General features: G+C 39.6%; 1 protein-coding gene across 1 annotated transcript in view; it reads left to right on the forward strand.

Annotated features, from left to right (window-relative positions):
• The window catches only part of LOC146697644 (uncharacterized), a 20,049-nt gene extending 7,150 nt beyond the window's left edge, over positions 1-12,899 (forward strand). The window contains exons 2-5 of the mRNA XM_085476475.1: positions 2,716-2,755; positions 7,063-7,122; positions 7,857-8,459; positions 8,659-12,899. Of these exons, the coding sequence (XP_085332601.1) occupies positions 2,740-2,755; positions 7,063-7,122; positions 7,857-8,459; positions 8,659-11,927 (3,948 nt within the window). The 5' untranslated portion in view covers positions 2,716-2,739 and the 3' untranslated portion in view covers positions 11,928-12,899. The remainder of the gene's footprint in view (positions 1-2,715; positions 2,756-7,062; positions 7,123-7,856; positions 8,460-8,658) is intronic.
• The last annotated feature ends 1,697 nt before the right edge of the window (positions 12,900-14,596 follow it).

Here is a 14,596-nt window from a genome sequence, read left to right on the forward strand (position 1 = left end):
GATCATTACATGAAGGAACCTTTTAAAAAAACAAGCGCGTCCATGCTCACAGGTGTACACATGGGTGATCACACCCACAAACTACACCCTTTTTGGCTCCTACCTCAAAGCACACTGTGTTCTGTTGATCTTATGTGCTGCACAATAATGTTTAATATTTAGTATTTACTGTTATATTCGCATAGATCATCGCAATGATGTTGTTTATTATATTGCTCTCGTTTTTTTTGGTTTTTTTTTGCTTGCTTTCTCTTTTTTCTTTCTCCAGGTGATTGATATATGTATTTTTTGTTTGTTATGTTTGTTTATATGTTTGTTTTTGTTTTTTGCCCTTTATTCCCGTTCCTCTTCCCCGCTGTTTTTCTTTCTCTACCTCTCTTTCTTTCTCCCCTTTCTTTTCCCCCAGTCATGTCTGTCCCATGTTTAGCAAGTGAAAATAAAATAAAATAAACAATAAAAGCAAAGGTGAATCAAACAGACCAATATGGCAAGGCTGGGATGGTCCATTTGGTAAAGTAAATCTGTTGGGCATCTTTCTTTGCCTTTAGACAATAATTCTGATGGCGAAAGAGCCAAACGGGACAAGCGGAAGAACAAACAAACAAACAAAAAACTTTGGTTGTAAGCTTCAGATAATTATTTAATAAAAGCGAGACATTTTAAATGAGAATAAGAAAGTATTTCTTTGTGCCCCCCTTTCCCTGTTAATGCCCTACCTGGCCCCCTGGCAAAACTTTGCTAGACCCGCCCCTTCACAGTGGGGTTTTTTTTGCCTGTCCCATTTGGTTCTTTAGCCGTCAGAATTGTTGTCTGAAGGCCAACAAGGATACCCAATGGATTTATTTTACCAAGTGGATCATCACGGCCTTGCCTTATTGGTCCATTTGATCGACCTTTTGTTGTTATTATTTATTTTATTTTATTTTCAGTTGTTACACATGGGTCAAAAATGACTCCAAGATTCCTCACAGCGTTACTGGAGGCCATCCAGAGTAGAGCTGGGCGATAGAACGATAATAATATGTATTGCGAAATAACTTTTTCTCAATAGAAAAATGAAACTATTGCGATAGACCTCACCGCTCTCTCTCTTCCTCTCTTATTAAAAAAAAAAAAGAATAGCCAATACAAATTAAGTAGCGCAGAGCCGAACCAATCACAGCCGCAGCGTCACGTCACGTAACTTGTTACGTACAGCTCAAGTGCCAAGCCGCAAGTGTATTTGTTTGGGAAGCAGCCAGCCGCCGTGCCGCCGGGTAATGGAGGAAATGAGTGTGCTAACTAGAGAAAAATCAACCGAGAGCGTGACCGAAGGTTACCGAAGAGAACACAGATGACGGTTCCAATGCCAGAGAGATTGTCGAAAGGAAAGGCCAGAGAAGTTCCGTAGTGTGAAGGTATTTCGGCTATTTGAAGTCTGACAAAAAACAGAGTAATGCGCACTGTAAATTGTGCCAAAAGTATGTTCCCACAAAGTCTGGAAATACAACAAACCTTTTTTATCACCTGAAGCAGTGCCACCCACTAGAGCACGCTCACTCTGACTGAAAGCGCTAATTCGTCGTCGAAAACAACCAGGGGATCCCTGCGAAGCAGCAACAGTCAATTGAGTCGGCTTTCTCCAGCGTCTTACCATGTGACAAAAAACCTAAGAGACATAGCAACATAATGAATGCCATAGCTTACTGTCTTGCTAAAGACATGCTACCAATAAACACGGTCGACAATAAAGGATTCAAGCAGCTAATTATGGTAATGGATCCTCGTTACCAAGTCCTTGGACATAAACATCTCAGACAGCGCTTCCAAAGCAATATTAAATAAATTAGTCAATTTTGTCTCTTCTTCTGTAAAATAAACTAAGATTTATTTTTAGAATTAATATTTTGTTTTTAAGTGGAATTGATAATTTAGTATTCTATTTTGTTTGTTCTATTTTGAAACTTAAATGCTTTAGCGGCTACCTTTTGTGTAGTTTGCAATATTTGCCTTTATTTTGCCTAAACTGAAGCCTCATTTTAAGTACATCTGCCCTGTTGAATTTATTATGGGAAATAAATATTTAAATCAAAACAAGCTGCTGATTATTTCACATTTTACTTGTGAGCAACGGCACATTTAAATCTTACAAATATAGTTATTTGGCTTTTATTGTGATACATATCGTTATCGCCTGAAATGAAAAAAGCATATCGTGATATGAAAAAATCTTATATCGCCCAGCTCTAATCCAGAGTAAGAATCTGCTTAGATACCATATTTCTAAGATTTTCAGGGCCGAGTACAATAACCTCAGTTTGATCTGAATTAAGAAGCAGAAAGTTAGCGGCCATCCAGGTCTTTATGTCTTTAAGACAATCCTGCAGTTTAACTAATTGGTGTGTGTTATCTGGCTTCATGAATAGATTACATCTTTATTCTTGACTCAAATAAGTTGAGTTCATTTGGAAGAACCAAATATGATTCATTGAGAGTACTTTCATTCACCTTAAAGTGAACAACAGTCTGAAAGGGACTTTCTGCCATGTTTTACAGGCAGTCGTGCTTCTGAAGACAAGTTTTTGTTCGCTTTGTTGTGAATATTTACATAAAACCATCCAAGTGTCTGTATCCAGCACCGTCTGTGCAAAACTCCTTCGATGTCAGAGGTTCAAACATGAAAAACAAACAGTTTTCTCTGTCATTGTTGTTTTTTCTTTTTAACTCCACAGTCAGTGAGTTCTGCAGCTGAATGACAGCATGGCAGCAGCATTTGGTGAGTCTTACTGCATGTAAGTGTGACAAAGTATCTGTGAGTTACCTCCCTCTACAAGCACCTCTACAGCTTCATGGACAGATAGAGCTGGGTGTCATCAGCATAGCAGTGAAAATGTATGCTATGTCTTCTAATGATGCTGCCTAAGGGAAGCATGTATAATGTAAACAGAATTGGTCCTAGCACTGAACCCTGTGGAACTCCATAATTAACCTCAGTGTGTGAAGAGGACTCTCCATTTACATGCACAAACTGGAGTCTATTAGATAGATATGATACAAACCACTGCAGCACAGTACCTGTAATACCTACAGTATGTTCTAATCGCTCTAATAGGATATTATGGTCGACAGTATCGAACGCTGCACTGAGGTCTAGCAGGACAAGCACAGAGATGAGTCCACTGTCAGAGGCCATAAGAAGATAATTTGTAACCTTCACTAAAGCTGTTTCTGTGCTGTGCTGAGCTCTGAAACCTGACTGAAACTCTTCAAATAAGCCTCTGCAGATGATCTGTTAGCTGTTTGACAACTACTCTTTCAAGGATTTTTGATATGAAAGGAAGGTTGGAGATTGGCCTATAATTAGCTAAGACTGCTGGGTCTAGAGATGCTTTTTGAGTAAAGGTTTAACTACAGCCAGCTTGAAGGCCTGTGATACATAGCCGATTATTAGAGATAGGTTGATCATATTTAAGATCGAAGAATTAATTAATGGCAGGACTTCTTTGAGCAGTTTTGTAGGAATGGGGTCTAAAAGACACGTTGATGGCTTGGAGGAAGTAATTATTGAAGCTAACTCAGAAAGATCAATTGGAGAAAAAGAGTCTAACTTAACATCAATGGTACTAAGAGTAGCTGTAGATAATATTACATCTGTGGGATGATTACTGGTAATTTTTTCTCTAATGATAAAAATTTTATTTGTGAAGAAGTTCATGAAGTCATTACTAGTTAACGTTAAAGGGATTGTTGGCTCAAAAGAGCTCTGACTTTTTGTCAGCCGTGCTACAGTGCTGAAGAGAAACCTGGGGTTGTTCTTATTTTCTTCAATCAGTGATGAATAGTGAGATTGTCTGGCTTTGCGGAGGGCTTTCTTATAAAGCAGCAAACTATTTCTCCAGGCTAAATGATGATCCTCTAAATTTGTGACACGCCATTTCCTCTCCAGCTTACGAGTCATCTGCTTTAGGCTACGTGTTTGAGAATTATACCACGGAATCAGGTACTTCTGATTAGAGACCTGAGTTTTCACAGGAGCTACAGTATCCAGAGTCGTACGTAGTGAGGAGGTGAAATTATTAACAAGATCAACCTCTGTTGGAGTAGCGCTCAGATAGCTGCTCTGCTCTGTGTTGGTACAGGGCATTGAAGATGATAACTGTCAAGTCAAACCGAGTAGGAGGTGGAGAGCCCTGAGGCAAAAAAGTAAAAGTGACAGACTGGAGGGCGGAACTAATCTTGTGTCTGGGTTTCTGTCGGGAAGGAAAAAGAAGGCAAACTGGGGAGCTACAGGAAGTTGTCACTTACGGGAAAAGCCCAGCATTATTCTTTCAGTAAGTTGTCGCCAACATGGATATTGTGTGGAACTGAAGTATCTACAAAGCCAGGGAGGCAGCCGGTTTTTCACCTATGGCTGAAAAGAAGATTAAAGAAAAAGAAAAACAAAAGATCTGCTTGGTCATTGAGTGAAATCCAGTTGTATCTACCACACCTGTGGTAGATGCATCAATCCCTTTCAAGCGGGGAAGCTGCACAAACTTAAAGAGTTTGACAATAACAGTGGGTGGATTATATTCTTAAACTTAGTTACAGCGCTTTCAGAAAGACATCTACTGTGATAAAGTCTACTCTCCACTGCTGTGTAATCAATTATTGTAAATGTAAATGTTATCAGGAAATGATCAGACAGGAGAGGGTTTTCAGGAAACACTGTTAAATGTTCAGTTTCTATGCCCGATGTTAAAACAAGATCTAGAGTGTGATTAAAGTGGTGGGTGGGTTCTTTTACATTTTGAGAGAAACCAATTGAGTCTAATAACAGATTAAATGCCATGTTGAGGCTGTCATTCTTAGCATCTACATGGATGTTAAAATCACCCACAATAATTCTTTTATCTGAGCTCAGAACTAAATTAGATATAAAGTCTGAGAAATCAGACAGAAACTCTGTGTAAGGCCCAGGTGGACGATAGATGATAACAAGTAAGACTGGTTTCTGAGTTTTACAGCTGGGGTGGACGAGGCTAAGCATCAGGCTTTCAAATGAATTAAAAGTCTGTCTGGGTCTTTGGTTGATTAACAGGCTGGTGTGAAAAATTGCTGCCACACCTCCCCCTCGGCCTGTGCTTCGAGGTTTCTGGTAGTTAGAATGACTCGGGGGTGTTGATTCATTTAAACTAACATAATCATCCTGCTGCAACCAGGTTTCTGTAAGGCAGAGTAAATCAATTTGTTGACCAATTATTAAGTCATGTACTAACAGAGACTTGGAGGAGAGAGACCTAATATTTAATAATCCACATTTCACTGTTTTACTCTTTGGTTCAGATGTGGATACTGTATTGTTCTTTCTTTGTGATTTGTTTTTTATTTTTTTTTTATGTTTAAGTTGTTTGCTGCTTCTTTTTAGTTTTTTTTTTGTCTGTTTGGAAGCTGACACAGTCTCTGTGGAGATGGTTTTTTTTTTGGGGGGGGGGGGGGTAGCAGGAGGAGGGAAGCTGCAGAGAGGCGTGTAATACCGTAGCTGCCTCCACCAGTGTGTGAATGCGAGAGTGAATCTCTTTATCCTGTCTTCCTTCTCTCACCCCAACCGGTCGCAGCAGATGGCCCCGCCTCTCCCTGAGCCTGGTTCTGCCGGAGGTTTCTTCCTGTTAAAAGGGAGTTTTTCCTTCCCACTGTCGCCAAAGTGCTTGCTCATAGGGGGTCATATGATTGTTGGGTTTTTGTCTGTATCTATGAAGCGCCTTGAGGTGACTTTTGTTGTGATTTGGCGCTATATAAATAAAATTGAATTGAATTGAATGAATAGTGGCATTGTAAAGCGCTTTGGGTGCCTTGAAAAGCGCTATATAAATCCAATCCATTATTATTAATATTATTAAGACTGCAACTCTGCTTCCTGGTCCCAACTCTGGATAGTCATATTTTGGGGGGTTTAATAAATGTGTCCATATTTCTAGAAATGAGAGCTGCTCCATCCAAAGTGGGATGGATGCCGTCTCTCCTAACAAGACCAGGTTTCCTCCAGAAGGTTTGCCAATTATCTATGAAGCCCACACCGTTTCTGGGACACCACTCAGACAGCCAGCAATTTAAGGAGAACATGCGGCTAAACATGTCACTCCTGGTCTGATTGGGGAGGGGACCAGAGAAAACTACAGAGTCCGACATTGTTTTAGCAAAGTTGCACACCGATTCAATATTGATTTTAGTGACCTCCGATTGGCGTAACCGGATGTCATTACTGCCGACGTGAATTATGACTTTACTGAATTTACATTTACTCTAAGCCAGCAGTTTTAAATTTCCTTCAATGTCGCCTGCTCTGGCCCCTGGAAGACAATTGACTATGGTTGCTGGTGTCTCTAGCTTCACATGTCTGAGAACAGAATCACCAATTATCAGAGTTTGACCCCCGGCGGGTGTGTCGCAGAGTGGGGAAAACGGTTAGACACACGAACAGGTTGGTGGTGTACCTGGGGCTTCTGTTTTGGACTATGCTTCCTCCTCACCGTGACCCAGCCGCCCTCTTTCCCCAGCTGCTTGGGGTCTGCCGGGGAACAGCTAGCGGGGCCTACGCTATCTTCGGCTGCACCAGCTACAGGGGCCTGGCTAGCTACGGGTGAATGAAGGGTGCGAAGCCGAGTCTCCAATTCAGTAATCCTGGCCTCCAGAGCTGCAAATATGCTACATTTGTTACAGATATCATTATTGCTAAAGGAGGCCGAGGAGTAACTAAACATCTGACATAATGAGCAGGAAAGTGCAGGAGGGACAGGTGAAGTAGCCATGGTGCTAACGAGTCGGCTAAGCTAGTGAAACAGTACAGAGACAGTGAGTGAATACTTTGGCTATAAGTTAGGTAGTGAGAATGTCAGAATGTATTTTCTGAAAATTAAAAGTCATGTTTAATAATCTTTCCCAGAATTAATGTGATCTGTTCATACAGTCAGTCGTTGACATTAAAAGTGCTTTGTTCCATCTGATGTAGTCATTGCAGGATAACACGTATCAGTGCATAAACTACTACTAATAATAGTAGTAGTAGAAGACCTTGGAGAGTTATGTATTTCTTTATCTTTGCAGGACCACAAGACACTTTTCCCAGACGTCGCAGGAAGAGCTTTAATTTTGTGCCACCCAGCAGTGAGTTTTTAAAGAAAAGATTATGTTTAATGCAAACTTTAACTGGGCAATTTAAGGTGGAAGACATTAGACAGGAGCAGGTGAAGACAAACTATAGCAGGAAGTGTGAACCTTGTTTGGAATCATGAAAACCTCTTAGTGCACGGATCCTGCTTTCTCTCTTTACATTTAAAGCTAATATAATGTATAGAAAAGTGAAGAAAACTATTTTATGTAAACTTTTGGGGGTCATTTCTGGGAGAGGTTACAGCAAATCAAATGTGTCCTTAACTTCATGTTAACAGATCAAACATTCAGGACACCAGTGTTCATGTAGCTCTATGCCACAGACATGAAGTTGGTGCAATTTATTGAAACTGTGATGTATCCTGTGGTAATGATGCTCAAAAGAGATTATAGAAATAAAATTGTGCCAAGCAAGAAAAAAAATTGGTCTTCAGATTCTGTGGATGTAAAACTGAGCTTTTAACAGAGGTCAACTCTCAAACTTTATGTAGTATTCTCACATGTGAATATATATTTATGGCTCAGTAATGGTCCAAATACGAGAAAGAAATAACACATATTTAAACAAAATGACAATTTTTGCACATTTTTCAATAATTACAACTCAGTGGTTACAAGTGGAAAATGATTAAAATTAGATTAATTGAAACCTATGATATAATGTTGTTTCTGCTTGTATTAACTTTGAAAGATTCTTTGTTCAGTGTTTGTGTTTGCTGTCGTTTCAGTGTCTGAGCTCAGAGCTGTCCTGCTGGGGAACAGCTGGTCTGAGAGGAGCTCAGTGGGGAACTTTATACTGGGAGAGAAGAAGTTCAACCCTGAGGAAGAACTGGACCGATGTGTGAGAGTCAGTGGACACAGTCAAGGGAAAGAAGTGGTTCTCATCAACACTCCAGATCTGCTTCATCCAAACATCTCAGAGGACAAAATAAAGGAACATGTGAAAAACTGTGTGAGGCTCTCTGATCCTGGACCTCATGTGTTCCTGCTGGTTCTACAGCCTGAAGACTTCAATGAGCATCAAAAAACGAGACTCTGCAGAGTCCTGAACTTCTTCAGTGATCAGTCCTTTGATCATTCACTGGTTCTGATATCACCACCCAGGCGTCTGGGTTTAGGGTATGTGTTAATCTATTATGCTGCTATACAGGAAATGATGCAAAGATGTAATAACAAGTCACTGCAGCTTGAAAACCTCAACATTCGGGAGTTACTAGAAAACATGGAACGCATTGTAGAAATGAACAATGGAACACATGTGACCTGTCAGCACACCAGCGCTGAACAAAGAAAAAAAGCTCCTATTACTTTGAATTATCCTCAGCCTGTTGGTAAGTAAAAACCCCCAAACTCTATCTGTAGATATTTTAACATAAAGACACTTTCTAAAGTGCTCAGAAGGAACGATCCACCAAGAACATGAAGCAGCATTTACTGAAGATGGAAAAAGTGAAGAAAGACCAAAAGGCTTTTAGGATCAGTCAGACTGTCTGAGAGTAATTTCCTGTTTGTATCTTTGCTCCTTTACAGGACGTAGACTCTGCATTTTGCTGTTTGGAGGAAACTCAGCAAAGAAGACAGAACTCTGTAACTTTATTGTGAAGACAAATTATGATTTTTCAGGATTTTCTCCAGACAGAGAAGTTTTCGATGGAGAGTGGAGAGGAAAACCTTTAACAGTAGTGAAAACTCCCGACTTCTTAAGTCCGTCTCTGAAAGCAGCGAGAGAAGAGATGAAGAGCTGTGTGAGTCTCTGTCCTCCTGGACCAAACGTTCTGCTGCTGATGGTGAAACCTTCTGATTTCACTACGCACAGCAGAAAAACTCTCAGTTTGACCCTGAGTGTGTTTAATGGAGATGCCTTTAAACACTCAATGGTCATCATCACAGATGAGGAGGAGATGGGAGTTCCAGTTAATTCTCTACTTAGAGATTGTGAAGGTAGACACTACAACATGTTTGAAAATGATCACAGACAGTTGATGGAGAAGATTGAGAACATCGTGCATGAGAACAAAGGAAAATTCCTCACAGTCACCGAAGAGACCATCAGACCAAAGTCTGAAGACATCAAACCACCTGAAGGGATAAGAAGATCTCAGTCCCAATACGTCAAACAAACTGAAGAGACCATCAGACCAAAGTCTGAACACATCAAACCACCTGAAGGGATAAGAAGATCTCAGTCCCAATACGTCAAACAAACTGAAGAGACCATCAGACCAAAGTCTGAACACATCAAACCACCTGAAGGGATAAGAAGATCTCAGTCCCAATACGTCAAACAAACTGAAGAGACCATCAGACCAAAGTCTGAACACATCAAACCACCTGAAGGGATAAGAAGATCTCAGTCCCAATACGTCAAACAAACTGAAGAGACCATCAGACCAAAGTCTGAACACATCAAACCACCTGAAGGGATAAGAAGATCTCAGTCCCAATACGTCAAACAAACTGAAGAGACCATCAGACCAAAGTCTGAACACATCAAACCACCTGAAGGGATAAGAAGATCTCAGTCCCAATACGTCAAACAAACTGAAGAGACCATCAGACCAAAGTCTGAACACATCAAACCACCTGAAGGGATAAGAAGAATAAAATCTGAACTCATCAAACCATCTTTAAACCTGGTTCTGTGTGGGAGGAGAGGAGCAGGGAAGACGTCAGCAGCCAAGGCCATTTTAGGTCAGACTGAGCTTCATTCAGCCTCCAACTCATCAGAGTGTGTTAAACATCAGGGAGAGGTGTGTGGACGTTGGGTTTCCCTGGTGGAGCTGCCTGCCTTGTATGGAAAACCTCAGGAGGCAGTGATGGAGGAATCACTCAGGTGTATCTCCCTCTGTGATCCTGAGGGTGTCCATGCCTTCATCCTGGTCCTACCTGTGGCTCCCCTCACTGATGAAGACAAGGGAGAGTTAGAGACCATCCAGAACACATTCAGCTCTCGAGTCATTGACTTCACCATGATTCTGTTCACTGTCAAGTCAGATCCTACAAATCCAGCTGTTTTAAACTTTGTAAGACAAGACAAGGACATTCAGAAGCTCTGTCAGACTCATAGAGAACAATTAGTTGTTCTCAACATCGAAGAAAAGCGAATGATTGCAAAGCTTCTGCATGAAGTGGATAAGATGAAAGCTAAAGGATCCAAGTGCTTCACAAAAGAAATGTTCACCAAAGCTCAAATGGAGAAGGTAACAAGACTTAAAGCTGAACTTCAGGAAGTTAAACACAGCAGTGTGGCTTCATCTGATGATGCACATCAAACTGAACAGTCCATCAGGATGGTGCTGCTCGGAAAAACTGGCAATGGGAAAAGTGCAACTGGAAACACCATTTTGGGCAAAAAGGTGTTTTTATCTAAAGTCAGTCAGAAATCTGTGACCAGAGAATGTCAGAAAGCAGCAGGAGAGATTGATGGATGTCCTGTTGTTGTGGTCGACACCCCCGGCTTGTTTGACACGACTCTGTCCAGTTATGAAGTTCGACAAGAGCTTCTGAACTGTATCAGCATGTTGTCTCCTGGACCTCACGTGTTCTTACTGGTGCTGCAGAATGGTCGATTTACAGAGGAGGAGAAAGAAACTGTGAAAAAGATCAAAGAGATTTTTGGAAAGAAGTCAGGAAACTTCATCATTGTTACCTTCACCAGAGGAGATGAGCTTGAAGACACATCCATTGAACGTTACATAGAAGAAGACTGTTCTGATTTTGTAAAAACTCTGATTAAAGACTGTGGAGGCAGATACCACGTCTTCAACAACAAAGATCCAAAAAACCGTAGACAAGTGACAGAGCTGCTGATCAAAATTGAAGCCATGTTGAAAGACAATTATGGCGGATACTACACCACTGAGATGTTCCAAGAGGCTGAGGCAGCGATACAGAAGGAGATGGAGAGGCTGCTGAAACAGAAGGATGAAGACATGATGAGAGAGAGGGAGGTGCTTAAAAGGAAACATGAAGGAGAAATGCAAAAAGTAAAAAGACAAATGGAAGAACAGATCTCTAAATTTGAGTCTGAGAAAGAGCAGAGCTTGAAAAAACTCAAGCAGATGGAGGAACGCATTAACCAGGAGCGAGAAGAGAGAGAGAGAGAACGGAAAATCAGAGAAGATGAAAACAGAAAGAGGAAAGAACAGGAAGAAACTCAACGACAACAATGGAAACTAAAACTGGAAACTTTGGAGAAGCAAATAGAATCTGAATCAAAGGAAGAGCTCATCAGAGAGCTGGAGCAAAACAGAGAAGAAATGAGAAGAGAGAGAGAGGCCTGGGAGATGGAAAGGAAAGACTGGTGGGACAATAAGTATCAAGAAAGTAAACAGAGACGAGAAGCAGAAGAAGTGAAAATTAAAAAGCTGACAGAAAAATATGAAAAGGAAAAAGAAGATTATCACAGAAGAATAAAAGATGACAGTGTCAGAATAGAACAGGAGGAAAGAAAAAGAAGAGAATTAGAGAATGACAACAAGAAAAAAATGAAACAAATGAAGCAGAAACATGAAGACGAGGCCAGAAATCAAGCTGAAGAGCTCAATGACTTCAAAGAGAAATACACCAGGGACTTTGAATCTCTGATAGAGAAATATAATGATGAGATAAGGGATCTGAAGGAAACGTATAAGATGTTGATGCAAAGGCATGAGAAACACAAACATGAGTATTCTCATTTGCACAAGGTCTCCAGTGACAAAGAAGAAAGACTGAAGAAAGAATTGGAGGAAATGCAGAAAAAGCATGAAGAAAAAATTAACAAATATAAACAAAAACATAAATGCATCATAGCCTGATGACTTTAAACAGTGCAGCAGTAAAACAGAGAAGAACACATGAGTTTCATACCAGTGTTTGAAAGTGAACATAAAATAAAACATGGAACATCACAAAGGACCTACAGTTGCCTCAGACCAGAGAGCGAGTGATAGAGAGAGCACCACTTTTGTTTGTTTGTTTTTTCAATTAACAAAGCAGCAAAATGCAAAATCGCTGCTGAAATCTGTCATTTTTAATTTTTAGACTCTGGAAAGGCAGCAGTGTCAGCAAGACACCAACATTAGTGTTTATTATTAGAGCCATATTTTTACACTGAGTGTTTTTACTATTGTGCCCAGCAGGTGGTGCTCTCATAAAAGGACATTAATCTTCTCTGTTTGAAAGTAAAAGTAATTCAAAGTAATTCACCAAATTATTGTCTGTTAATGATTTCCACTGCAAACCTGGAAATACTGAACAGTCTACAGATGATGTATTTGAAATATTAAGTGTATGATTTGTATTATATGAGCCACAAACATTTTATGGCAGGATTAAAAACATAATAATAATTTCTGATCTGTTCTTTGCAAGTTTTATTAATTTAAATAAGAAGAAAAATAGTTGTGAAAAATTTACTTTGTAAACAATAAGATAACATACATTTAGATATAAAATTGGTAAATATCAAAATACATGCACATAATAATTATGGATATTGAGGGTTTAAAAAACTTATATGATGTTACTACATTATTTTCTAATGTGTCTTTGTAAGCATTTATTTGAGCGCTGTGTTTATATAAAGTTTGATACAATTATTTAAGGGGTAGGAAATGTTTTATTGACTTTTATTGACTTATGAACAGTTTTACTCTGATTTTATTGGTGGATACTATACACGTGCAGTGCCATAGTTCCCATATAGAAATTCAGAGTGAATATAAAAAAGTTGCTGGTCATTACGTAAGAATGTTTTATAAAAATAAAATGTCCTTCTATTAATGTATCATGTGTAGTCTGATTACTGGAAAGTTGGGAACATATATGGATATATGGCAGACTTTCTTTATAAATAACCTAAAAGGGCTAAAATGTTGTTCTTCAGTTCTGTTGGATCAGGTTACAGAAGCATAGAGCTGCCACCCAAGCAAAAGGAAAAATAGAGGTATATCACATTATAACATGAAAACTTGTTCTAACAATATATTTTTCACGTTTGAACAACATAAAAATTATATTGTTAGAATGTGATAATCACATTGTTTGAACAATAAAGTTTTTACGTTATAGCATATCTTTTATTTTTCAAACACAATATATTTGTTTGCCTTAAAACATAGTGAAGTGGGTGACAGTGCAGATCAGAGTCTGAGAAAATGGCTGGTTTATCTGAATTCATTAAGTTCTATTTCGTGCTTGGACTGAGGCATGGGGAGATCTTGCTGTTATTGACCAGCTTGGACAGTACTGTGATAAGCATGCAGACACATAGAAGAAACCTAAAACGCATGGGACTGTACAGGAGAAAGAGTCCGATCCGACTGAGGTGGCAGGATTTCTTATTGATCAACTGGAGGGGCACGGCAGGGTCCATGGATATAAACTACACCACCTGAACTGCATTCAGGCAGGTTATGTTGTCACGCAGAGTACTGTGAGACATTTACCGAAATATCTTGATATGGGGTTGAGAGAAAGACAGACAGAGAGAGGATAAAAAGTTGGCTTTAACAGCCATCATGCTTGTAAACCAGGCTTATTATCATTGTGTTCAGAATAGGAAAAAAAAATCATATTTCATTGGCCAGAAACATAAAATCAGGCTGACTAAAACAATTCACGTTAAATAATTAATAATTTTCCCCAATATTATGCATCTACCACTGTTATTCTTGTTGTTGGGTATTTTTGATAAACTCTATTGTTCTGACTGATACGGTGCTCTTGGGTGACATGTTGAGCCAAAAGAAATGTGTTTTTGTACTGATATAAGATAAATATTAAATATTTAACAGGAAGAGCTGCAGCAAGTTGCACATCTGTGGAACACCCACATAATATGAGGAAGCAGAAATGCAGTTGCTCCATGTTAGGGGTGGTTTTGTTGATCCATTTTCCGATCAAAATCAATTCATTAAAATCCTGAATTGATTTTTAAATATAAATCTATTTTGCCCAGAATCTCAGGTTGAACCTCATAAATTTCAACAACCACCAAACAGCTGAAACAGTGAATGAGAGCAGGTACACAGATTCTGCACAATGACGTAAACACAGAGCGCGCACGCGCCGACGGATCAGGATCTGTAATGCTGGGCATACACTGTGATTTTTGAGCTGATTTTTCAGTCGTGCAACCGTTTTGGTGATCGGCCCGAATTTCGCCTTCATCGTGCGTCATGCATCGTGTAGTATACATGGGGTAACGAGAAGTGATTAATAAAATTAATTAATAAAAAAGATATAAGATAATTATTGTTATTTTTTTGGGTTTTCTGTTTCAAGGTCATAGCAAATTAATTTCTCAATATATGTAACCAAATCCATGTACTCCAGTGAAAAATCAAAATTAAACCAGGTCCTTGTCATTTACAAGTCCCACAGCCCGTTCTCACTCCCGACACGTAAAATACTGACGATTTGTCACGTCCCTTAACCCTTGTGCTCCCCTTCGGGGCAGCCCCAGACCCCGGGGGTCCCAAAG

The sequence above is a fragment of the Copadichromis virginalis genome, linkage group LG12 (assembly GCF_057382275.1).
Source record: "Copadichromis virginalis isolate Kocher_CV1m ecotype Utaka linkage group LG12, C_Virginalis_male_GT1.1, whole genome shotgun sequence".
In the NCBI taxonomy this organism is placed as follows: Eukaryota; Metazoa; Chordata; class Actinopteri; order Cichliformes; family Cichlidae; genus Copadichromis; species Copadichromis virginalis.